The 27,715-nt window shown below is 36.0% G+C and overlaps 1 protein-coding gene across 1 annotated transcript; it reads left to right on the forward strand.

The window, feature by feature from the left end:
• The first annotated feature begins 525 nt into the window (after positions 1-525).
• On the forward strand, positions 526-26,591 carry LOC101896830 (probable cytochrome P450 313a4). Its single transcript, XM_011295688.3, has 8 exons — positions 526-678; positions 17,719-17,919; positions 17,984-18,172; positions 18,233-18,302; positions 18,645-18,777; positions 25,570-25,719; positions 25,778-26,213; positions 26,288-26,591. Exons 2-8 carry the CDS (start codon positions 17,880-17,882, stop codon positions 26,455-26,457), a joined length of 1,188 nt encoding a protein of 395 aa, XP_011293990.2. The 5' UTR covers positions 526-678; positions 17,719-17,879; the 3' UTR covers positions 26,458-26,591.
• The last annotated feature ends 1,124 nt before the right edge of the window (positions 26,592-27,715 follow it).

Here is a 27,715-nt window from a genome sequence, read left to right on the forward strand (position 1 = left end):
CTGGACCGATATTGCCCATATCCGAACTCGATCTAAATTTGATAATAATATTACGATTTACCAAGTTTGGATCAAATCGCAGCCAGCATCGACTCCAAATGTTCTGAAACGGATTTGGTTCCAAGGGACCTGGAGTCTAAAGCCGTTATTTCGATGAGTCACTTTTCGGCCATATGGCTGAGGGTATAAAAATTATAAAAAGTACAATTCAGCATTGTAAGTCAAACTGAAAATATCGCATGTGATGTAGAAAAAAATGTTCCTTTCTTTAACAGACACATGGAATTAGGTTAATTGTTGTGCTGATCGACAATATTTGTACCTTATGAGGACTAAGGAAAAAACCGTCCTTAATCCTTAATACGCTTTAATCGTTGTTGTGTTAACATCTTGCTCCCTCGTTTTTTTTTTTTTAACTGGTTATCGTATTTTTCTGAACACAACTGTATACGGCATTCTAACGAATGTTATTTAATTTACTGATGTTCAATCAATCGCAACATTTGCTTAACAGCCATTGAATCATGCACCCGTTTTTTATATTCGCGATATTTTTTCTGATATTCCTGTGGATATATCATCGTTGGAATCATCGCCGTTTATTTACATTGGCCAAATCGGTCCCGGCATATAAATCACAGCTGATTTTGGGTTTTGGACCCGTAGTAACGCCAAAATGTGAGTATTTTTTTCGCAAGAAAACATGCCTTGTGTAATCAAATTAATGAAATAATGAAAAAACGAGAATGAAGAAAACGTTACCAAAAAGAAAAATGAAAACCGATTTCAGTGTCAAAGAAATTGAAATTTTTTGAAGTGAATATTGACAAAGTGCTCAGCTATCTGACCAATGAAAAAAAGAAAAGAAAAAAAAAAAAAAAAAAAATACAACATTAAAAATTATGAAAAAAGTGACAGCTAAGTGTTTTAAAAAAGTACGTAAAGCAGAAAAATATTATGTGGGAATAGTGATAATAAATGGTGCTAAACTATTATTATTTTTTTACTTAAAATTTGGAAAACATAGCTTTTTCTTATTGTTCACGGATAAGTGAACATGTTTTTATAATAAAAGAGAATAGCGGGGCTAACTAGTGTAGTAACAAGAGTAAAACGGTGCATAAATTTCTTCCGCTTACATCTGGTCCATCGAGCCTTAACATAAAATAATAATAATAAAAGAATCAGCAAAATAAATGAAACGTATAACAAAATGGACAAAACTGAAACCCTGATAAAAAACCGAAGAGACATAGTCGACATTCTGGTGAAAATTAAGCAGCAGCTGAAAGATCCAATGCGCACTTGTAGAGTGTCCGTAATGGAAAGAACTGCTAGAGGAATATGGGACATTTTCCTAAAAAATCACGAGATATTAATGTCGAGACCGTTTAAATATCTTGACTATTACAAAAAAGATGAATACGGCTACACCCGAGAATTGATGCAGGAAATTTAAAAAGCAATTGATGAAATTAAAACAGGAGAATTAAGATCTCAATAATTGCTTTCGGAAGACTCAACAGAAGCTGAAGAAACTGGAGCACACAATAAATTGATGGCGGCAGACAATAAGGATGATAAAGGAATGGAGACTCAAAACCTACGTCCCGAAACAGAGGAAAGGGAAGAATTGGGTGCAAGGAGCATTCAATGGAATTTCCCTAGTATGCGGAGTCAAAAGGAGATTGCGGCAAGAGAAACGGCGGTGACGGCGAGCAAACACGATGAGGGGGCCTCACATCTGGGCAAAAAGGCGTCAGACATAAGGGATGTGACTGTGGGGTCATACTCCCGGGAGGACGATTCGTTGGAAAGCTCGGCATCGACCAAGATCGAGTTAGAGGCCAGAGCGATCATCCGAGATATGGAAGAAACGGCGGTGTTGGCGAGCAAAAGCGACGAGGGGGCTTCAAATCTGAACATAAGGGAGTCAGACAAAAGGGATGTGGCTGTGGGGCCATACTCCCGGGAGGACGATTCGTTGGAGAGCTCGGCACCGACCAAGATCGAGTTAGAGGCTAGAGGGATCATACGAGAGGTGGAATGTACCATGATACTGATGGATAGCCTAGAGACGGAAAAGGATATAGAGACAGCATTTAATTTTATCGGAAATATTGTGAAGACCGCGGAAAGGGAGATATTAATCGATCCAGAAATTCAGGAACAATGGAGACGACTGTTAATGAAGAAATCAAAAATGTTAGCAGCGATCAGAGAATCTCAGTCAAAAATAGCAGAAAGGGTGGACCAGCCGTACAGCATGATCAATAAAAGGGAAATTGAAGTTCCCACATTCAGTGGTGATATAAGTGAATGGGAATCGTTTCATGATCTTTTCAAGAGCCTAGTACACGATGCACCGTACTACACCAACGTGGAAAAAATGCATAGGCTAAAGTCGGCGGTAAAAGGAGAGGCGAGTCATATAATACAACATCTAAGGACGCAGGACAACTCTTATGAGGAGGCGCTACAGTTGTTGAAATTAACATACGACAATCAGAGGGTGCTATTCAATAAGATGGTGGATGACATTTTGGATCAGCCAACAATGGATAGTGAGTCCAAGAAGAGCGTGAAGCAGATGCTGGACACAACAAAGAATAGCATTCAAGGCCTTAAATCCATCAATATACAATTGGAAAACACCGAAATATTTTTCGCAAGGGTTATTTTAAGGAAATTTGACAGAAATGGATTAAGGCTGTACGAACAGCAAACAAGAAAACCAAGAGAAACACAAAAGTTAAGTCACGTTATTCAGTTTTTGGAACAACAATATTTGGCGTTGGAAGCAGAGGTCGAAGATAAAATGTTTACAATCGAGATGAAGAAGAACAAGGATATCCGTCTGTATCGCTGGGGCAATAAGGTGCTGAAGGAAGCGAAAGTTGCCATGAAGATGCCTGGTGGAAATCATGCAGCTAGAAAAAGGCAGGCTGGAGAGACAAGAAATTATGAACTCTGGGGCGATAAACTGTCTAAGGACTGTAAGATGGCGTTGCCAGAGAACGATGACAGAAAGAGGACGATGAATAAAACGGATTCAGCCTGGAAATTAAAGCCGGCAGACAAAGGAGGTGGGACGTTCAAGATAGACCGGCTGGAAAGATGGAGGAGTTTCCTGGGTGCCATAACTTAATTTATTTTCTATTAAAATGTCTGTTCCCTTAGATTTATTAAACTTTTTATAATTTTTATATTTTATACGTATTTTTGCCCCTGCCAAGAATGTTCACGGATAAGTGAACATGTTTTTATAATAAAAGAGAATAGCGGGGCTAACTAGTGTAGTAACAAGAGTAAAACGGTGCATAAATTTCTTCCGCTTACACTTATCTTGGCAATTATACAGTGTCCGTTGCATTTGAATTTTCGAATTTCGAAAAAATGAAATTTAAGCTATATTTCTGTTTTTCCAACAGATGTATACCCTCAGCCCATATTAAATTATTAAAGAGATTGTAAAAGAGTGTCCACTTCGTATCTTACCTAATACTGATATAACAAGTTAAGAAATATCACTCAGTTTTGTCGACAGGATATACCCTCAGCCAATGTTCAATTATTTAAATACATTTCGACCTCTATTATGATTATTCAAATGTTTGACCCGCTATGGAGTAGGTTTCGAAGAAATGGGCCAGTACTGTCCATTTCGTATCGGACCTTAATAAATATGATATAAATATTGCGACTTGCCAGGTTTGGACTATATTGGTTCACTTTATATGAGAGATGTGATAATTCTTAGAAAATGTTAAAATGCGCGTGAGGTGCAAGATATAGCCGACCGAAATATTCAATTTTCTAATACAGATAAAAATTTTGGTATGGTGAAAATTACAAATCGAACATTTATATCCAATTTTATGCCAAATCACCAATCATAAAAATGTGTGAAATTTGAAGAGCGTTGGATGCTTATCAAATGTGGAGGAGGTGCCAAAAGAAATGGTCCAATCTCTACCATCAAATCTAGTGTTGAGATGTACGAGGTCTGAATGAAATCAGAGATTAATTTCGCGTTCTTGATCCTTTGTGGGGGAGGTACCAGAAGGAGTGGACCGATTTATTTCATCTTCGCACCAGACCTTGGATTAATAAAAGTATTGTGATGTGTGTCATTTGAAGAGAATCGGATGCTTATTTCGGATTTTATGATCGTTTTTTTATTCAAAAGTTTGACCCTTTGTGGGAGAAGTGAAAGATTGAATTGTCCGATTTTAACATTTATATTGTGTTGATGGAATTATTGAAATGTGCCAAGTCTGAATGGAATCGAATGTTAGTTTCAAGTTTTATGAGCTTCATGAATATTTGAAATATTTGCCCCTTGTGCGGGAGGTACCAGAAAGAGTGGACCGATATATTCCATATTCACACCAGAACTTTGATTAATAAAAACATTATGATGTGTGTAATTTGAAGACAATCACTCACACAAGACATATAATTATTCAAAATGTTGACCCTTTGTGGGGGATGTACTTGATGGAGTAGACCGATATTGACCATTTTCGCACCTGATCTAGCACCGATGTAAAATTATTAGGATTTGCAAATTTTGGAGGAAAATCGGATTTTCATTACTCTTTCTGTGCAGTAAATTATTTTCTTTGAAAATATTGACATTTTGTGGGGGAGGTACCAGAAGGAGTGGACCGACATTGTTCATCTCCGAACTCGATTTAAGTTTGACAATAATATCACGTTGTACCAATTCTTGACCAAACCGGATACTCCCTTCGAGAGTTCTCGTGCGCAACTGCCAGACACAGACGGACGGACGGACATACACCCCTAGAACTACTCCAAATGTCCTAAAACGGATTTGATCCAAAGAGACCTAGGGCCTTAACCATTTATTTCAATGAGACACACTTTGGCTGCATCAAACATACCATTTGAGGGTGTAAAAATAAACAATTTGCTGAGTTGTAATTGTTTGTGGTATATATTGACATTTTCGAAAAAGAAAGCAGTTTTAGAAAATATGCAAGAAATTTAATTTCTGGCATGTTTTGGAAAATATCGTTTTTTTTTCGAAAATTACAACATGTATGAAATTTATGGGGTACAAATTTAAGTCAGCAGTCTTATTCCAAATTAAAAAATTGGAACTTTTTTAGTTCTTTGATCTTATTTTTCCAGTCCAGAAAAATTTGAAAGAATTGGTACTATTGGACAATACCCTACCACTACTTTTGGTATCTTTCCTGAAAAGATTAATTTTTTTATCTCATTGCCGTACCTTCACCACAAAGGTTAAGAATTTTGAAATGGTGCCACCCGAACGAAGGATCAAAATTTTGGAATTCATGAATTATATATATAAACTGAGCGGAGTCGGAACTTATGTTCAGAAAAAAAGGTTATACCATACGTTGTTGGTACATATATTTTTGCTAACACAAGATCTGTTGTTAGGACGATGCCAACCCCTTCTGATACCTCACCCAAATTTCAAATGTCCAATACTGTCAAAATTTCCAATACTTATATCTGTCATAACCATGCGGAACATGTCGGTGCTTCTTTATAATTATTTAAATTATTATTATTAAATTATTTATAATTTCTTTTAAATTTTGCACACATTAATATCTTTATCTGTTACCTCACGCATATTTCCGCATTTTCCAAAAATTTTCACATATCTCATATAAATGTTAGGAAGTAGTCGATATTGTCCAAATCTGGCATGTTGTGATAATTTTATCAACCTTATGTCCCCTTAGGAGAGTCAATAGTTTTAATAATCATAACTCAAGGCTGGGTGTATACATCTGTCGGCAAGACCGACTTATTACCGACTGACTATTTTACTTGTTATTTTCAAACTTAATTTTTTATGAGGGTGGGCGGGTCAGTAAAAGTTACAAAATTGATTTACGTAAATAGAGACATGGGGTCTCAAATATTTTTTTCGTATCAAATTATCTGTAGCCACATGGTTAAAAGTAACAAAATAAAAAATCCTCATTGTAAAATTTAAAAAAATAATACTTAGGAGTTGACCTCAAATTCTTCAGTAAATACTGGAGCTATGTTTACTGCCAAAAAAAAAAATGAAAATAAATCATGTTCTGTAAAAAAAAAAAAAAAAAAAACATTTTGTACCTCGGTGCCATTTACAACAATTACAGTTGATTTTTGACCAGGACTTTGTCACATCTTAAAATATTGAGAGAACTTTTGTCATGTCTCCACGATTAGGCTCACATTGGCAAAGTGTGTCTACCCACGAGTCTACATAAACTGGTTGCGACACAAAGAACTCTTTCTAATTCTCTATAAAAATAAAACAAATGATTCTATATTTGGTGACCTGTTTTATGATTTCAAGTTTAAAACAAAAGGTCATATGGGAGATTTCGTTTGAAAGTTATTAACAAAAATCAGAATAGCTTTGAATATACCTGTACGAAAATAATATTAAAAAGAAGGCCATTGCCATAGTTGAATTGATTCTAACATGATATACTGGAAAAGCTAAGGCATTATACGAACTAGATTTGACAATTTTAATTCAGAATTCCACGAAAATAAAGAGGAGTTTGTCGTAGAATAATGGGAAAGTAAAAAGAAAATAAAAATGCTAGCTAAATTAAAAATCGAAACGAGTTAAATTATATTTAACTCAATTTGTTCCAGTAACCACATAAAATATCATGGCTTTTGACAATCTACTGCGTCTTGGAACTAAAAATATGATGCTATTCAAAATCATCACAATGTGGCTTATAAAACAAAACAATGACAGCCATAGCTGATCACGTGATAGCCTACATAGCAATGTTGTTTTTGAATATAAATATAAACCACAGTGTTAGGTCAGGTACGAAAATGAAATATACAGGGTGAGATAAAAAAACTGCAACAAAGTCAAACGCCATAATTTTAATTTTTCTTTTTCAATTTTATTGATTGAAAGCAAAAAATGAGGGAAATAGCATCAAAATTTAGAATATGTTTAGAACTATTCGAATTGGTCCCGTTTTTTTAAATATTTTATTTTTATTAATTAAATATTGACTTTAACTGCTATTTTAATCGAGTTCATGGTTTATTTTTAACGTTAAAAGATATAAAAAAATATTTTTATTTGTTACAAAATCAAATCATCACATTGTCTTGAATTACCGACTTAATTATATCGGGTAGAATGCACTCGAATTTCGAGGTCATAACCTTGGTATCCATCCATCCATACCAGATTTTGTGTTAGAAGAAATATTGGAATGCGCGAAGTTTAGAAAGAATCAGATGCTAAGTTTGCATTCTTTGAGAGATATAGTTATTCAAAATTTTAACCGGAAGGCACTATTTTGGGCATTGGTAAAAATACATATTGAGATGGGCGAAATTTGAAGAGAATCGGTATCTTTTTTCACATTTTATAAGTGTTATAACTTTTCAAATGTTTACCTTTGTGAGGGAGTTATTTGATGGAGTTGGCCGATATTTTCCATTTTCGTACCTGTCCTAATATTGCAGTTTTAAAAAAACTGCAACCACCTTCAGACTGCTGTCATTTATAAGCCACTCGTCCGTTAAAATTGTTCCAGTGACAGCTCATTATATTTTTTACAAGCGTACAAAAGCATTTTAGTGAGGATTTTCCAGAAAACATGTTATTCGTGATGGAATTCAAGCGTGATAGTGTGATTTCTTTATATTTGGTTGGAAAACCACAAGTGCTATCGTTAGAGCACTCCAGCATTTATATGTGAATACTTCTTTTGTGTCTCGTAACCGTGACACGGGTAGCGTAGCCCGACGTCAAGGAAGTGCACGGTAGAAAATAGCAACATCAGCAGAAAGGTTCGAAAATCAAAGAAGCGACTTGATCGAAACCCGCGTCGAAGTGGCCGAAATATGGCTCGTGAGTTGAACATATCGCAATATTTCATTCTGCAAATATTAAAAATTGAGCTCAGAGTAAAGCCATTGAAATTCCAACAAGTGTATACTTGCCAAAGAGGCTGAAAATGTGCACCTTAGGTTGGCCACCAGAACTCAAGCGCCGGCCATGATGATGGTGTAGGTCACCATAACAGCCGATGGTCGCTCTCCGCTCATATTATTCGACCGTGGCATCAGAATAAATGCCGAATATTATTGCGAAAATATTCTGGAGCCTTGGGCACGCAAGCATTTTGGCCGCTGGTTACAAAATGAGGTTCCTCGCTTCATTTCCAGCGCACAATGGCCACCAAAATCTCCGGTTGCCAATCCGTTGGACTATTGTGTCTGGAGTATTTGGGAAAGCAAGGTTGCGTTCAATGTTCCAGTTACATTAATTTGAATTTCAAAATCTTTCACTTTTGAAATTTAATTAAAATTATGTTTTGTTGAAATTATTTTTAATTTAAAATTAAATTTAAATAGTTTTATTTTAAAACAAGTAAGCAAAGGCTATAGTCGTGCGGGTCCGACCATGTGATACCCTACAACACCACACTATGTTAGAAGCCCTCTTATGTCCAAATCCATTTTGGAAGATTTCGCTTTTGAAATTAAGTCACGGAGCACTGTCCAGACATTACCCTTCCCATTTTGACCAGGGACATTTTCCCAATATTTACGCACTCCGTCTCCTCCTCCCTGCTCAGACGTGTCGATTGGCTTCAATTGTGTGATCAGGGATTTTATTGTTTTTGGTTCACTTGAGCCCCTAAATATTTTTCGATCATCTCCAAGAGCAAGAGGCCCCTCTGTATCTCTAAATTTAGATTCATCTATACGATTTGCTTGTCTACGAAATTTGGCTATATTCGTCAACGAAATCAGCATAAAAGAGCCAAAAGTTCCCCTTTTGTGTATTTCGGATATCGCCTATAAGTAATGCTAGTTTTACTTATACTACTAGCATGGACTACAAAAGTAGTGGTCCATTCTACCCGCTGTCCTAAACTCTAACTTCATGCGGGACTTCGTGTCCTTTGGTTTCTATTTGTGTCCTTGTGCCCGGCTGCAAAATCAGGAACAATTTTAGATGCTGGTCCATTTCAACCTCTAAATATATTGCGGACATCTTTGAAAACAATAGGCCTAGCTATTCTGAGTCAATCCCTACCCTTGTGGAAATTTTCGTGAAGATCGGACGATAATTGCAATCTTTATATAATAATAACCCAAACCTGTGTTGTAAGGTGAAAAAATATTAACAAAATGTACACTTCAATATTATAAGTCAAATTGAAAAAATCGCATGCAATAAAAAATATAAAAAATTAAAAAAATGTCACAAAAATATTACAAAATCTACATTAACATCATTATTGGCATCTTTTTATGCGATTTTTTTAAATTTTATTCTTTTATGTCAAGAGGGCATTCTGAATTGACAAAATTTGTCAAAATCGGTCCAGCCATTCTCGAGATATAAGCATTTTAGCTAACATCCCCTTCCTTTGTTTATACACATTGTATATATTTCGCTATATATATCCGACATATTTACTATCGGCATCTACGCAACGGTCAGAATTGATCTGTTCGTTTATTTATGATTTCGCCGGGACTAAAAACATTCGCGGTTTAATGGAAAATTTGACTTTTATTTTACACAAATATTATGGTCTTTTTCACCCACTAAATAGAACCCGATGACCATCAAAATTGGAAGGCTTCTGCCCAGCCCTAAGCTCAAGCCCCATGCTAATTTTCGCGTCGATTGGTCCATAATTTCGACCTGGAGAGCAACTGCAAAATAAGGATTTTTTTTGTTTTTGGTCCACTTCGACCCCTAAACATTATGCCATCATCTCCAAAAGAAATAGGGTTCTATTCTGACCCTAGCCCCACCTCCATTCTAAATTTCGTGAAGATCGGGCCATAATTGCGACCTGTAGAGTGATTACAAATTAACATGGACAGACGGACAGACGGACGGACGGACATACATAGCTAGATCGACTCAGCTCGGCGAGCTAGGAAGATCCATATATATTTTCCTATGTGGAAAACCAATATTTCATGGTGTTACATAATTTTTGGGCCAATCAAACTTATAATACCCCCAACACATAGTGTTGTAGGGTATAAATATTGAGAGAACTTTTGTCATGTCTCCACGATTTGACTCAAACTGGCAACGTGTGTCTACCCACGCGCCTACACAAACTAGTTGCGACACAACGAACTCTTTCTAATTCTCTATGAAAATAAAAAAAAAATGATTTTATATGCTGTGACCTGTTTTATGATTTCAAGTTTAAAACAAAAGGTCATATGGGAGATTTCGTTTGAAGGCTATTAACAAACATCAGAATAGCTTTAAATATACCTGTACGAAAATAATATCAAAAAGAAATGGCCATTGTCATAGTTGAATTGATTCTAACATGATATACTGGAAAAGCTAAGGCATTATGACAACTTTAGATTTGACAATTTTAATTCAGAATTCCACGAAAATAAAGAGGAGTGTGTCGTAGAATAATGGGAAAGTAAAAAGAAAATAAAAATGCTAGCTAAATTAAAAATCGAAACGAGTTAAATTATATTTAACTCAATTTGTTCCTGTGACCACATAAAATATCATGGCATTCGACAATCTACTGCGTCTTGGAACTAAAAATATGATGCTATTCAAAATCCCAATAAAGACATTAGAAGGCACACTCATCGCAATATGTTTAATGAAAAAAAAAAACAATGGCAGCCAAAGCTGATCACGTGTTAGCCAACATAGAAATGTTGATTTTGAATATAACCAGTGGGATAAAAAAAAAACTACAACAACGCCTAACGCCATTATTTTTAATTTTTTTTTCTATATCTTATTGAATGAAAGCAAAAACTGTCAGAAACAGCATCAAATTTTAGAATTAGTTTAGATTTGTTCGAATTGGTCACTTTTGGCACGAATTATGGCCTTCAAATGGCTAATGAAACCGTCACACGCTGCCCGAATGATGCTCTGCGGTATTTTGGTCCATTCCCGGCGAACCGCTTGCTTGAAGTGATCGACGCTTTGGTATTTTTTAGTGCCAACCCTGCTTTCCAAAATACTCCAGACATAATAGTTCAACGCATTGGAGATATCCGGAGATTTTGGTGGCCATAGTGCGCTGAAAACGAAGCGAGGAACCTCATTTTGTAACCATTCTTTGTTGGCGGTTGCTAAGTGCGATGGTGCATTGAGTCCTGTTGGAATGTCCAAAGTCTACGGCCAAAATGTTTGCGTGCCCAAGGCTTTAATACAACCTCCTGAATATTTTAGCGATAATATTCGGCATTTTTTCAGATGCCACGGTCGAATAATGCGAGCGAAGGGCGACCATCGGCTGTTATGGCAGCCCACACTATCACCATGGTCGGCGCTGGAGTTCTGGTGGCCAACCGAATGTGCACATTTTCAGCTGACCTCTTTGGCAAGTAAACACTTTTATGAATTTCAATGGCTCTACCCCGAGCTCATTTTTCAATATTTGCCGAATGGAATATTGCGATATGTTCAGCGCTTGAAGCTCGAAACAGCTGGACAATGTTTTGTTTTCTCATCGGAGAAAACCAAATGCGGCAGTTCAACACTTTCGGCTAAGCGAAGCAAATCTTTAGCTCTTTTGAGTCTACTTTCTTTCCATTGCGGTGTAAGTTCTTGCACTTTTGGGAATTTCAATGGCTTTACCCCGAGCTCATTTTTCAATATTTGCCGAATGGAATATTGCGATATGTCCAGCTCACGAGCCATTTTTCGGTCACTACGACGCGGGTTTCGATCAAGTCGCTTCTTTACTTTCCGAACCATTTCTGCTGATGTTGCTGTTTTCTTCTGTCCGCTTTCTTGACGTCGAGGTACGTTACCAGTATCGCGGTAACGAGCGTTGGTACGAGACACAAAAGATTTATTCACATTTAAATGCTGGAGTGTTCTAACGATAGCCACTTGTGGCTTTTTTAGCCAAATATAAAGAAATCACTCTATCACGCTCGGACTCCATCACGAAGAACTTTTTTTCTGGAAAAATTCTCACCGAAATGCTTTTGTACGCTTGAAGACAATATAATGAGCTGTCACTGGAATAATTTTAACAGCTGTCGGACGAGTGGTTTAGAAATGACAAGTCTGAAAATGATTGCAGTTTTTTCATCTCACAATGTAAATATAAACCACAGAGTTAGGTCAAGTACGAAAATGGAATATATCGGCCAACTCCATCAAATAACTCCCCCACAAAGGGTTACAATTTGAATAGTTATAACTCTTATAAAATGTGGAAGAAGATGCCGATTGTCTTCGAATTTCGTCCATCTCAATATTTTTATCAATGCCCAAAGTAGTGCGAAGATGGGATATATCGGTTCCCTCTTTCGGTACATCCCCCACAAGAGGTTACAATTTTGTGTAATTATATTTCTCATAAAATGCAAAATTAGCATCTGACACTTTCTAAACTTCGCACATTCCAATATTTTTATACCCTCCACCATAGTATGGTTTTAGTTTGTCATTCCGTTTGTAACACCTCGAAATATACATTTTAGACCCCTCAAAGTATATATATTCTTGATCAGCATAAAATTCTATGTCGATTTATCAATATCCGCCCGTATATCCGTCTGTGGAAATCGCTCTAGCTTCCGAACGAACTCAAATGTGTATTATGTCTGCTGGACTTTTGGTATTGAAAATGGGCCAAGTAGGTCCACGTCTTCGTATAGCCCCCATGTAACGGTACCTCTCGATTATTTACCGGAATTGTTTCAAATTTGGTATTTGAAGTTCGTAATAGATACTACGGCTAAAGACAGAAAATGGACCATGTAGGTCCATGTCTTCGTATAGGCCCCATATAACGGTACCCTCTGATATTCGATATTTTGAGGATTTTAGCGACATTATTTACCGGAACTGTTTTAATTTTGGTATTTGAACTTCGTAATGGATACTACAGCCTATGACAGGTCCTCGTTTTCGTATAGCCCCCATATAACGGAACCCTACGATATTCGGTATTTTGATGATTGTTTTCAAGTTTCGCATTTGAATATTGTAATAGCTTATGACAAACGTTGCCTATTCAGGTCCCCGTCGTCGTATAGACCCTAATATACGGCTACATTCGGTATTTTTAAGATTTTAACAGAATTTTTAACGGATTTTATCTTTTCGAAAATTGTTTAATTTGTACCAAATGGTGGGGGGTATTCAAAGTTCGGCCGGGCCGAACTCACAGCTTTTTGACTTGTTTCTAACACAAAATCTGGTATGGATGGGTGGATACCAAGGTTATGACCTCGAAATTCGAGTGCATTCAACCCGATATAATCAGGTCGGTAATTCAAGACAATGTGATGATTTGATTTTGTAACACATACAAATAATTTTTTTTTTATATCTTTTAACGTTAAAAATAAGCCATGAACTCGATTAAAATAGCAGTTAATGTCAACATTTAATTAATAAAAATAAAATATTTTAAAAACCGGGAATTTGCAGGTGTTTTTTTACTATATGTATACATATTATATTTTTTTTTAATCAATCACCGATTATAAGGTTCCGTTCAATGTTCCAGTTACATTAATTTGAATTTCAAAATCTTTCACTTTTGAAATGTAATTAAAATTGTGTTTTGTTGAAATTACTTTTAATTTAAAATGTATTTATTTATAATTTATTTTAAAATAAATCAGTGAAATTTCAAGACGTTGGCTTCGGGATTTTTTTTTTTTTTTTTTTTTTTTTTTGAATTAAATATTAAGAATTGCAAATTCATTAACAGCTTTGTTAATGAGCTATAGAAATGGAAAAACAAATAGAAACATTTGAACTAAAATGGGAAGAATTTATAGGGTTTTCAATGTAAACATGTCGCTCATTCACAAGAAGAATGTCAAATCTCAAAAAATTCAGTTGAGAGAAAAACGCGATTTAAGTTATCAACAGGAATTTGACTTTCCGAATTTAAGGCCACCAGATATCAGTGCTAAGCTACTTTACATGATCAATCATGGTTTGAAGTATTTAAGTGCTTCGTAAACTAAATATGTAGACTTTTTCTTTACGTATGTCAAATTCCAAGTAAGATATGTGCAATCCCTTGAATTCTACAGATATTAGCATAAAAATGAAAATTTGATAGAAAGTTAAAGCCAAGCTCGCAGAATGAAAATAATTTGCTAATGAAAATGGCAAAAATTGAATAAAGTTATCAAAAATATTCAATTTTTATACCCTCCACCACACATAGTATGGAGGGTATATTAAGTTCGTCATTCCGTTTGTGACTCATCGAAGTAATAATTTTAGACCCAACAACATATATATATATTGTCGATCAGCCGTTGCGTTGCAATCACGCCACAGTCAAAACGAATTACGAATTTTTGACTGCAGGCAGGTCAAGTTCGAAGATGGGCTAGATCGGTCCACGATATCGTATAACCCCCATTTAACGATACCTCCCGATATTCGGTATTTTGATGATTTTAGCCACATTTTTCAAAGGCATTATCTGAAATTCTGCACAAGCAGTTCTTAACGATCACTTTACCCCCCGAAAGAGAATTGTCTACATAGGTCCGCGATATCGTACATCCCCCATATAACGGTACCCCCATCGATATTCGGTATTTTAATGATTTTAGCCACATTTTTCAATGGAATTGTCAGGTCAAATTCAAAGATGGGCTGTATCGGTCCACGATATTGTATAGCCCTCATATAAAGGTACCCTCCGATATTCGGTATTTTGATGATTACAACCAAATGTTTCAATGGAATTGTCTTAAAATCCACAAAAGGAGTTCCTTGTGAGTACTTTACCCCTTGCAAGAGAATTATCTACATGTCCGCGATATCGTGTAGCCCCCATATAACAGTACGCCCCTATATTCGGTATTTTGATGATTTTAGCCACATTTTTCAATGGAATTGTCAGGTCAAATTCAAAGATGGGCTGTATCGGTCCACGATATTGTATAGCCCTCATATAAAGGTACCCTCCGATATTCGGTATTTTGATGATTACAACCAAATGTTTCAATGGAATTGTCTTAAAATCCAGAAGGAGTTCCTTGTGAGTACATTACCCCCTGGAAGAGGATTGTCTATGTAGGTACACGATATCATATATCGTCTACATAACGATTTTCCCGATATTCAGTATTTTTTGATGATTTTTGCGACGTTATTCACCGGAATTGTTTCAAATTTCGTATATAAAGTTCGGAACAGTTACTACAGACTATGACATAAATTACGGCTGAATTTTTTTTTTTTTTTTTTAATTTTCCAGTTTCTTTCAAATGGTGGAGGGTATAAAAATTCGACCGGCCAAACCAATGGAGGAGTGTAAAAAAATTCGACCGGTCGAACATAGCTGTTTTTAACTTGTTTTTTTTTTTCATATTTTTACGCGATCTTCTTAGATTTTATCCTCCTTTGGCAAGAGAGCATTCCGAATTGATGAGAATTATGAAAATCGGTCCTGCAGGCTTTGACTTATAAATAAATATTCGCGGTTTAGTGGAAATTTTCGTATTTTTTGACAAAAACGTTAAAGTTTATTTTTTCCGCTAAATGTTAACCGATGATCGCCCAAATTGGCTTCTGTCCAGCCCTAAACTCTAACTCCACGCAAAATTCCGCGTCGATTGGTTTATAATTGTGAACTGTAGAGCAACAGAAAAATCAAGAAATATTTTTTTTTTTTTTTTTTTTTTTTTTGGTTCATTTCAACCACTAAATATTTTGCGATAATCTCCAAAAATAATAGGATTTTATTCTGACCCTAATCCCAACTCAATTTCCGATTTCGTGAGGATCGGGCCATAAATGCGATCTGTAGCGTGATTACCAATTAATATGGACAGACAGATGGTGGGACATACATAGCTAGATCGACTCAGCTCGGGGAGATGGGAAGATCTACATATAGTTTCCTATATCGGTGACCAATATTTCAAGGTGTTACATAATTTTTGGCCCAATCCAACTGATAATACCCCCAACACATTGTGTTGGATATAAAAATAGTTGCCTTACTTTAGCCCCTTTTTAGAGTTTGATTCTAGATTTCTCGAAAGGATATTAACACATTACTTAGTTATGAAAAATTAGAAAACGAACCTTGATATTTCGAATAATTGTTTAATATTCTAACTATGTCTCTCAAATCAGAGCAATTTCAGATCTAAATTCATTAGTATTTTTATACATTTTTTATGCCCTACAACACTATGTGTTGGGGGAATTATAAGTTTGATTGAGCCAACAATTATGTAACACCTCGAAATATTGGTTTCCCATATAGGAAAGTATATATGGATCTTCCTAGCTCGCCGAGCTTAGTCGGTCTAGCTATGTATGTCCGTCCGTCCGTCTGTCCATGTTAATTTGTAATCACGCTACAGGTCGCAATTATGGCCCGATCTTCACGAAATTTTACACGATCAGAATAGAAGGATCAGAATAGAAGCCTATTTCTTTTGGAGATGATCGCCAAATGTTTAGGGGTCGAAATGGACCAAATACTGAAAAAATTGCAGATTTTGCAGTAGCTATACAGGTCGCAATTATAGACCAATCGACGCGGAATTTCGCATGTAGTTAGAGTTTAGGGCGGAGAAGAAGCCTACCAATTTGGGTGGTCATCGAATAATATTTTGCGGGTAAAATAGACCATTTCTTTTGTGTTGAAAAAAATCAAAATTTTTCATTAAACCGTGAATATAAAAATCCCGGCGAAATCACAAAGCCATTACAAGGTTACTTCTGACCTTTACATCGATGTTAACATCCAACAAATCGGATATATAGCAAAATATGTGCGATATATATGTCTATCAAAGAAGATATGCTTGAAAGATCGCTTATATGTCGAGAACGACTGAACTGATTTCGACAGTTCTCATTAAATCAGAATGGCCTCTTGGCAGGAAAGAAAAAAAAAAGAAAAAAAATCGCATAAAAATATCTCTCTAAAGATGAAAATATCGGTTTTGTAACATTTTCTCATATTTCTACTCTTTTTGGAGATGATCGCCATATATTTAGGGGTTGAAATGGGCCAAAAAACTGCAAAATTGTCGGCAGGTCGTAATTATCGCCCGATCCTCACGCACATTTGAATGGGGGTTACCACACATTGCAAAAGCCAAGCAGTTTTGGATAGCCATCCAAAAATATTCAATGTGTGAAATAGTTTGCCAACTTTTGTAGACAAAAAACGAAAATGTCGATTCCAGTGACTTTTTGGAGAATTCACAAATACAGGAAAGACGCACTTCTGACTATTTCGTTAACGCTGATTTCGTTGGAGAATATAGTCAAATGTCTGTATCTCATATAGATGCGTTTCAGTCAAAAACCAATAATAAATGTTAATCTTTTGCCACTTCTGAGAGATTATAGGTCTTTGGGAAATATTGATTACAGATCTAGGAAGACCATTTACGTGCAACATCTACCAATAAATTGGAAATGAGCAAATTAGTTTAAGTTGCTATCATTCGAAAATTAGAGAACGAAACCTGATGGGTTTCTTTTATTATTTGTCACAATATCTTGTGGAATTCTTTCGAGTATCTTGTCTATATAAACGGTATCCTTTATTATAGTGTTGTAGGGTATTCAACGGTCGGCCCCGCTCGACTGTAGCCTTTGCTTACTTGTTTTACATTTGTAATTTTTGTTAGCTTGATAAAATTATATCATATTCTATAACTTAATATATATGTACTTTACATTCACAGGTATTATCAGGAGAGGTGCTGAGAACTGTAAAAAGCTTGGGCAACATTTTCTCTTCTACATTGGACCATTTCCCCAGTTTGTAACTGGTGATCCGGAAATTGTTAAGGATATTCTTACGTCGAGATTATGCGTCAACAAGGGTCCTCTAAACTATGCCGGAATGAAGAATTCCATGGGCAAAGGACTGCTGACTATGCAAGGTAGGATCGGAATAAACATTTTACTTTAAATACTAATAACTGACAAAAAATGTTAAAATTTCAGGAAAAGAATGGCAACAGCACAGAAAATTAATGGACACCGGTTTTAAATTCTCGAAACAAATTAAATTTCTACCAATTTTCCATAGAAAGATCCCGGCACTGTTTGCCCAAATGGATAAATGTGGCCAAATGAAGAATTCAGAAGAAATATTGTTATATTGTCGTGAATTTACAATTAGCAATACAACCGGTAAGGTTTTATTTCTTAATTTTTCAACAAGTTTCTTCTTATTATCGTGTTGATTTGCAGAATCTTTGCTTGGCCGTGATCTGGATAAGTCGACAATCAATATAAAGGACTATTCACATCTGATATCTCGGTAAGAAGAAAAAAGCATATAGAAAAGAGATTTAACACTCATTTGCAAAAAAAAAAAATCTGAAGAGAGAATACTCAAATTAATTGAGAATTCCCGCAGGTCAAAGCCATTTCCAGCAAAAATTAATATACATAAAAATAAGTTTACTTTTGCTCTGTTCCAGAACTGCAAGAATGCAGAAGTGTACGCTACCATAACCGAATTTTCTCCTATGTTATTGAAAACAATTGCAAAACAAGTAGATTCTAGCAGATTCTGGAACAGAAGATTTTAAATTTATTGTAAAAATGTTTAAAATACAAAAATATTGTTTTTATTATTAACATATAATTTTTATTTTAGGATCATGGAATATATTTCCGATATCTCATACAAAATTATTTATCAAAACCCCTATGTTCTAAAATTGGCCCATTCAACGATATTTAAGGAACAACGAAAAACAATGGATTTTATGGGAAGCGAAGTGGTTGAGGTAAGTATTTCGACCAATTTTTTTGTATGTACTTTGTTTTATGTTGGGGTCCACGTTGAAAATTGAACTTTTTAGATGTGCGACAAAATTCAATTTTTAAATAGCGTTCTTGTACAATAAGAAATCACAATCCCAAAATTGTTTCCAAATGGAAAATATGACCAAAACATAAACAAGACTTGAAAACGGAGTCATTCGTGAAAGGGAGACTATTCCAAAAAGTGAACCGATATGGCCTATTTTCTGTTCTAATGATTCTGGATGCTATTCAAAGATTTCTATCAAATTTCAAAGCTCCTTCCTAATATCGAACAAGTAAAAAAACATTAAGTTCGGCCGGGCCAAACTTTTAATACCCTCCACCTTAGGCTAAAGGAAACATTAGAAGAAATGTGGCAAAAACCATTAAAATGCCGAATATTGGGAGGTAACGTTATATGGGGGCTATACCAAATCGTGGACCTGCACATGCAATGTTTCGCCAACGGAGCTAGAACCCATTATGACCTACAAATACCGATTTTCAGACAAATACGTGAAAAAATGTGGCAAAAATCATCAAATTACCGAGTATCGGGAGGTACCGTTATATGGGGGCTATACCAAAACGTGGACCTGTAATTACAATGACTCGCCACTCGAACTGGGACCCATTATGACCCACAAATACCAATTTTTAGACAAATCTGTGAAAAAAAAATGTGACAAAAACTATCAAAATACCGAATATCGGGAGGTACCGTTATATGGAGGCTATACCAAATCGTGGACCCATACATGCAATGTTTCGCTACCGGAGCTGGAACCCACTATGACCAACAAATACCAATTTTTAGACAAATCAGTGAAAAAATGTGGCAAAAATAATCAAAATACCGAATATCGGGAGGTACCTTTATATGAGGGCTATACCAAATTGTGGACCTATACATGCAATGTTTTGCCACACGTACAGGGACCCTATGACCTTCAAATACCAATTTTCAGACAAATCCGTGAAAAAATGTGGCATAAATCATCAAAATACCGAATATTGGGAGGTACCGTTATATGAAGACTATACCAGAACGTGGACCGATATATCTGATTTTCAATACCAACCATCCTAGATACAATACAAATTGCTCTGCTCTACATCAAATAATGTGGGCTGTATCGTGATTTCAATAGACGGACGGACCGACAGACGGACAGACAGACGGACATCGTTAAATCGACTTAGAATTTTATGCTGATTATGAATATATATACTTTATGGGGTCTACAACGAATATTTAAGGATGTTACAAACGGAATGACAAAGTTAATATACCCTCCTTTCCAAGGTGGAGGGTATAAAAATATCTTTCAAACTGTGTATAAGATTCCCTTTGTATATGGTCACAACATAACAACATTTGGCTGAAGAACCCTATCCTAACACCCAATCACTGGTTTATTATTACACTTTTCGTACAGTTATAGAATACGCATGTACAAATATATATCCTTCTCTCCACCCTAAACACCAACAGTGACCTCGATACCCAATTTCAGAATTTCATATTTATTCCAGCACATAACACACCTTTTGTGGCGTTTTGCACTCTTCGCACGTTCATTGTAACCATTTTAAAAGCCACCTCTTTCTCTCAACTACAGACACCAACAGTGAAGTCCACATCAAATATCGGGATTTCAGCTCTATCCCTACACCCAATACCAATCTTGTAACATTTAGTTCTTCTCGTAAAGTTAAAGTACGCATTTTCAATACAATTTCCATATCTCAACATAAGATACCAATAGAAACCTGAATATCAAATTTTAGGATACCAGCTCTATCCCTTCACCCAATGCCAAAATTTGGTACCACTTAGAACTTTTCGTACAATTAGAATACACATTTCTAAAATTACGTCTATATCTTAACCACAGATTCCAACCTATCAAATTTCGGGATTTAAGCTCTATATCTTCACCCAATACCAAATCTAGTACCATTTTGTACTTTTTGTGCAATTATAGCACATTTTCCAATACCACCTCCATATCTCAATTCCATCAACAAAAGAGACCTCAATATCAAAATTCCTTATTCCACTTCTATCTCTTCACCCAATACCGAATTAAGTACCACTTAGTACTTTTTTAACAATCGTAGTAGATATTTCCAATATCACCTCTATATCTAAACCACAGACACCGACAGATGTCAAATTTCAGGATTTCAGCTCTATTCCTTCACCCAAACCCCAATTTAAAACAAGTAAGCAAAGGCTACAGTCGAGCGGGGCCGACCGTTGAATACCCTACAACACTATAATAAACGATACAGTTTATATAGGCGAGATACTCGAAAGAATTCCACAAGATATTGTGACAAATTATAAAAGAAAACCATCAGGTTTCGTTCTCTAATTTTCGAATAATAGGAACTTAAACTAATTTGCTCATTTCCAATTTATTGGTAGATGTTGCACTTAAATGGTCTTCCTAGATCTGGAACCAATATTTCCCAAAGACCTATAATTTCTTAGAAGTGGCAAAAGATTAACATTTATTATTGGTTTTTGACTGAAACGCATCTATATGAGATACAGACATTTGACTATATTCTTCAACGAAATAGTCAGAAGTGCGTCTTTCCTGTATTTGTGAATTCTCCAAAAAGTCACTGGAATCGACATTTTCGTATTTCGTCTACAAAAGTTGGCAAACTATTTCACACATTGAATATTTTTGGATGGCCATCCAAAACTGCTTGGCTTTTGCAATGTCCGGTAACCCCCTTTCAAATGTGCGTGATGGTCGGGCGATAATTACGACCTGCCGACAATTTTGCAGTTTTTTGGTCAATTTCAACCCCTAAATATATGGCAATCATCTCCAAAAAGAGTAGGCTTCAATTCTGACCCTCATCTTATCCCCATACAAAATTTCGTAAGGATCGGGCCATAAATGCGATCTGTATATGATATCCTGATATCCTAACTACTTAGTTTTGTTAGCTGTAGAAATATTACCAAATGTTTAATTCAAAAAAATGAAAATATGCCAAAAATATGACAAAATTGAAAAAATATGAGAAAATTTTACAAAATGAATATTTTCATCTTTAGAGAGATATTTGTATGCGATTTTTTGACGTTTTTTTTTTTTCCTGCCAAGAGGCCATTCTGAATTAATGAGAACTGTCGAAATCAGTTCAGCCGTTATCGACATATAAGCGATCTTTCAAGCATATCTTCTTTGATAGACATATATATCGCACATATTTTGCTATATATCCGATTTGTTGGATGTTAACATCGATGTAAAGGTCAGAAGTAAGCTTGTCATGGCTTTGGGATTTCGCCGGGATTTAAAATATTCGCGGTTTGATGAAAAATTTTGAATTTTTTCAACACAAAATATATAGTCTATTTTACCCGCTAAATATTATCCGATGACCACCCAAATTGGTAGGCTTCTTCCCCGTCCTAAACTCTAGCTACATGCGAAATTCCGCGTCGATTGGTATATAATTTCGACCTGTATAGCTACTGCAAAATCCGACATTTTTTCAGTATTTGGTTCATTTCAACTCTTAAACATTTGGCGATCATCTCAAAAAGAAATAGGGTTCTATTCTGCCCCAACCCCGACCGCCCTTCCAAATTTCGTGAAGATCGGGCCATAATTGCGACCTGTAGAGTGATTACAAATTAACATGGGCAGACGGACAGACAGACGGACAGACGGACATACATAGCTAGATCGACTCAGCTCGGCGAGCTAGGATGATCCATATATACCTTCCTATATGGGAAACCAATATTTCGTGGTGTTACATAATTTTTGGCCCAATCAAACTTATAATACCCCCAACACATAGTGTTGTAGGGTATAACTATTTAGTACTTTTCGAACAATTGTAGTATGAATTTTCAAGACAATCTCCATATCTCAAAATCAATATCAACCTTAATATCAAATTTCAGAATTTCACCTCTGCAATTTCCCCATTGTCAAATGTAGTACCATTTAGTGCAATTATTGTACGCATTCCAAAACCAGGGCCTTCTCTGAACCACAGGCACCAACAGTGACATCCATATCAAATTTCAGGCTTTCAGCTCTATTAGCTCACCTAACACAAAATATAGTACTATTTAGTACTTTTCGTACAAGTATAGGAAGCAGTTCCAAACAACAGCCAAATTTCAATTCCACATACTAAAAGGGACCTACATTCCACATTTGAAGATTACAGCACAATCACTTCGCCCAATAACAAACTTAGTACAATTTTGTACTTTTCGTACAATTAAAGTACACATTTCCAAAACCTCCTCCATATTTCAATTCCAAATACCAGCAGAGACCTCAATATCACATTTCTGGATTTATTACATTTTCGTGGCCATTGTGCGCTGGAAATGAAGCGAGAAACCTCATTTTGTAACCAAATTGGGTGGCTCGTGCTGAGTCCTGTTGGAATGCCCAAGGTCTGCGACCAAAATGTTTGCGTGCCCAAGGCTATAATACACCCTCCAGAATATTTTCGCGATAATGTTCGGCATTTATTCTGATGCCACAGTCGATAAATACGAGCGGAGCGGCTCTTATGGCGGCCCACACTATCACCATGGACGACGCTTGAGTTCTAGTGACCAATTCAGTTTGTTTACAAACTGCTGGACAACGAATGTTTTCTCATCGGCAATTCACCACTTTCGGCCAAGCGAAGCAACTCTTTAGATCTTTTGAGTCTATCTTCTTTCTGTTGCGAGCTCATTTTTCATTCAATATTTGCCGAATGGAATATAGCGATATATTCAGCTCACAAGCCATTTTCGGCCACTGCGACGAGATCGCTTCGCTATTTACTTTTCGAACCATTTCTGCTGATGTAGCTGTTTTCTTACGTCCACTTACTTTTTCATCTCAACATGTATACATGAGTACACACTTCTTATATCGAAGCTACTCCTCACCCTGACTTCTATTCCAAATTTTAAGTTTCTAGCTCTAACAGTTCACATGATACAAAATGGTAGCAAATGTAGTACATTTAAGAACTTTTCGTACACTCATAGTGCGAATTTCCAAAAACCCCATCCATCGTAAACTCCATCACTGACCCTTTTTCCAAATCTATGATTTCTAGCTCTACTGCCTCCTCAAATACAATACCATATTTAGTACCTTTTAATATTTTTCGTGAAGTTTTAGTACGAATTTCTCAATAACACAGTCTTATCTGACCCATTTGGAACAAAAGTGCCCTCAAACAAAAATTCAAGATTATATCTTCATGTGATTTTTTTTGGACGTTGATGAAGCGTTAGGTCAGTCAATCAGTCATTTACTTTACAATTTTTATACCCTACAACACTATGTGTTGTGGGTATTATAAGTTTGATTGGGCCAGAAATTATGTAACACCTCGAAATATTGGTTTCCCGATCTTCACGAAATTTAGAATGGTGGTGGGGCTGGGCCCAGAACAGAAGCCTATTGCTTTTGGAGATGATCGCATAATACTTAGGGGTTGAAATGGACCAAAAACTGAAATTTCCTGATATTTCAGTTGCTCTATAGGTCGCAATTGTGGACCAATCGACGCAGAAGTTAGCATGGGGCCAGAGCTTAGGGCTCGGCAGAAGCCTCCCAATTTGGATGGTCATCGGATAATATTTAGTGGGTGAAATATAACATAACATTTATGATAAATAAATGTAAAATTTTCCATTAAACCGCGAATATTTTTAATCCCGGCGAAATCACAAATATACGGACAGTTCAATTCTGACTGTTACGTAGATGCCGATAGTAAATATATCGGATATATATAGAGCAATATATACAATATGTATATACAAGGAAAGGGGATTTTAGATAGAATGCTTATAATCCAAGTACGGCTGGACCGATTTTGACAAATTTTTTCAATTCAGAAAGCCAATTATCGTCTGTTCCTCACGAAAATTTTCCCAAGGATAGGGCTCAGAAGGGCAAGGTCTATTGTTTTCAATGATATATTTAGGGTTTAAAATGGACCAACAACTAAAAATTTTCCTGATTTTGCAGGCGTTATAAAGGTGACAAATATAAACCAAAGGACACGAAATCTCGTATGAGGTTAGAGTTTATCACAGCGGGTTAAATGGACCACTACTTTTGTGTGAAAAAATACTAACATTTCCATTCTACCGAAACGCTGAAAATAACTTACAGGCAATATCCAAAATACACAAAAGGCAAACTTCTGGCATTTTTATGCTGTTTTCGTTGACGAATATAGCCAAATACCGTATACAAACAAATCATGTAGGTGAGTCTAAATTTGGAGGTACAGAGGGCCTCTTGCTTTTGGAGATGATAGCAAAATTTTTGCGGTTCAAATGAATCAAAAAAAAAAAAACACAAAAAATTTCCTGATCACACAATTGAAGCCAGTCGACACATCTGAGAAGAGAGGTAAAGGCAGGGAAGAGTTCAAGCATTTTGGATGACCAATGGATTATATTTAGCTGTAAAATGGACCACAACAACTAACAGTATGACGGAGTGCGTAAATATTGGGCAAATGTCCCTGGTGAAAATGCTAAGGGTAATATCAGGATAGTGTTCCGTGACATAATTTCAAAAGCGAAATTTTCCAAAATGGATTTGGACATAAGGGACCTTTTAATATATTGTAGGGTTGTAGGGTATCACATGGTCGGCCCGCACGACTGTAGCCTTTGCTTACTTGTTTTAATATAGATATATAGATTGTTATTATAGTTATGACCTTAAATATCACTAACATTATCTGTATTGCAGACATTCAAATACTACTCAGGAGAACTTGGAAATGACCCACATTATGTAGATGGCGTTGATACGGTTGCCGAAAATTTACTCGATGCCCTAAATCGAAATGACATTACACAGGATCTTGCCATCTCAAGTATGATACATTTATTCGGAGCGGTATGTACTGTAAAAAATAATCTATAAACCCTAAAACAAACCCCAATTTTCATTGCAGGGCTTTGAGACCACCTCATCAACATTGTATTTCGTCATGCTCATGTTGGCCATGCATCCGGAGTATCAGGAAAAAGCCTACGCCGAAATCTGTGAAATGTTTCCTGACAACGATGATGGCGAGTTCGAGATGACCTATGAACATCTGGCGCAACTTTCCTATTTGGATATGTTTATAAAGGAGACAATGCGTCTATTTCCCACAGTCCCACATTTTGGACGTCTTGTCGTGGGGGGAGATCTAAAACTGAGTAATGGTGTAATAATACCAGAAGGTCTGGAGTTAACGGTGAATACTTATAATTTACATCGTAACAAGGATGTGTGGGGTCCCCGGGCGGATATCTTCGATCCAGATAATTTCCTGCCATCCAAAGTCGAAACAAGACATCCATATGCATTCATACCATTCTCCAAGGGAATACGGTTTTGTATCGGTAAGAGAGAGGGAGCTAGAGATGGATATATAAACATTCTCTGATATTTAAATTCGTACTCTTTTTCTTTCCAGGCATGCGTTACGCCGAAATGAATTTGAAATTTGCAATGAGCAAAATAATTAAACGTTATAAATTCTCAACGACAGCCAAGATGGAAGATTTAGTTCTATACAATCACATATCAATGCAATTGGCCAAATGTCCTCCACTTAATGTGGAGAGGAGAAACATTGCAAAATAATTTAAAGTAAATGTTGTTGTTAATCTTTGGTCATTTATTAATCTCTCATATATATGTAATATTAAAAACAATGTTTTTATATAAGTTTTTCGATTATTTCGTATCGCTGAACCCAATTTTTTTCTGTATAACATAGACTGTAATTGTTTCGAAATTCCTTGAAGGAAGGATACCTTCCTCATGCATTTGTTTCAATAAATTGGAAGTTGCGGAAGGATGAGTTTGAAATTGGCGGTTTTGAAGGCGAATGCCAATAAGACGCATTTTTATACCCATCATCCTAGTATGGAGGGTACATTAAGTTTCTCATTCCGTTTGTAAAACCTCGAAATATACATTTTAGACACTACAAAGTCTATATATTCTTGATCAGCATTAAATTCTATGTCGAATTTGCGATGTCCGTCTGTGGAAATCACTCTAGCTTCCAAGCGAATTGAAGTAGGTTGATAATTTTACGCAGACATGTCTTTGGTCTACAGGACTTTTGGTATAGCCCCTATATCTCCCGATATTCGGTATTTCGAGAGATTTTAGCGATATTATTCACCGGAATTGTTTCAAATTTTGTATTCAAAGTTCCTAATGGATACTACAGTCTATGACAGAAAATTGTCTATGGTCTTCGTATAGCCCCCATATAACGCTCCCTTCCGATATTCGTTATTTGATAACTTTCATATTTGAAGTTTGTAATGAGTACTACAGCCTATGCCAAAAATGTTCGTATGCAGGTCCACGACTTCGTATAGCTCCTAAATATCGGTACATCCCCGTATTCGGTATTTTTCTGATTGCGACGTTACAAGAGTGGACTATATCGACTACTTCCTTCAATTTAAATGAAATATGTGATAATTTTTAGAAAATATTGAAATGTGCAAAAGGAACCTGTTATAGTCGACCGAAGTATTCCATTTCCATACTTCATTTAATACAGATAAGAATATTGGTATGGGCAAAATTACAAGAAAATCGAACATGTGTATCCAATTTTATGAGAATTCAACAATTCCATATTCATCTCAGGTTTCTGGTTGAAATATTTAGATGAAGCAAGTTGTAAAAAATCGCTGATTCGTTTCTCAAGTATTGAGAATTGTGATACTTTGGGGGTGAGGTACCAGAAAGGGTTCGTGTAAATAAAAATGTTTGAATGTGTGAAATTTGAAGAAATTTGGATGCTTATTTCGCATTCTTTCAGCGTTTTTTTTTTTTTTTTTCAAAATCTTGAACCCTATGTGGGGGAGGTACCAGG

Source organism: Musca domestica, unplaced genomic scaffold (genome assembly GCF_030504385.1).
Source record: "Musca domestica strain aabys unplaced genomic scaffold, Musca_domestica.polishedcontigs.V.1.1 18, whole genome shotgun sequence".
Lineage (NCBI taxonomy): Eukaryota > Metazoa > Arthropoda > Insecta > Diptera > Muscidae > Musca > Musca domestica.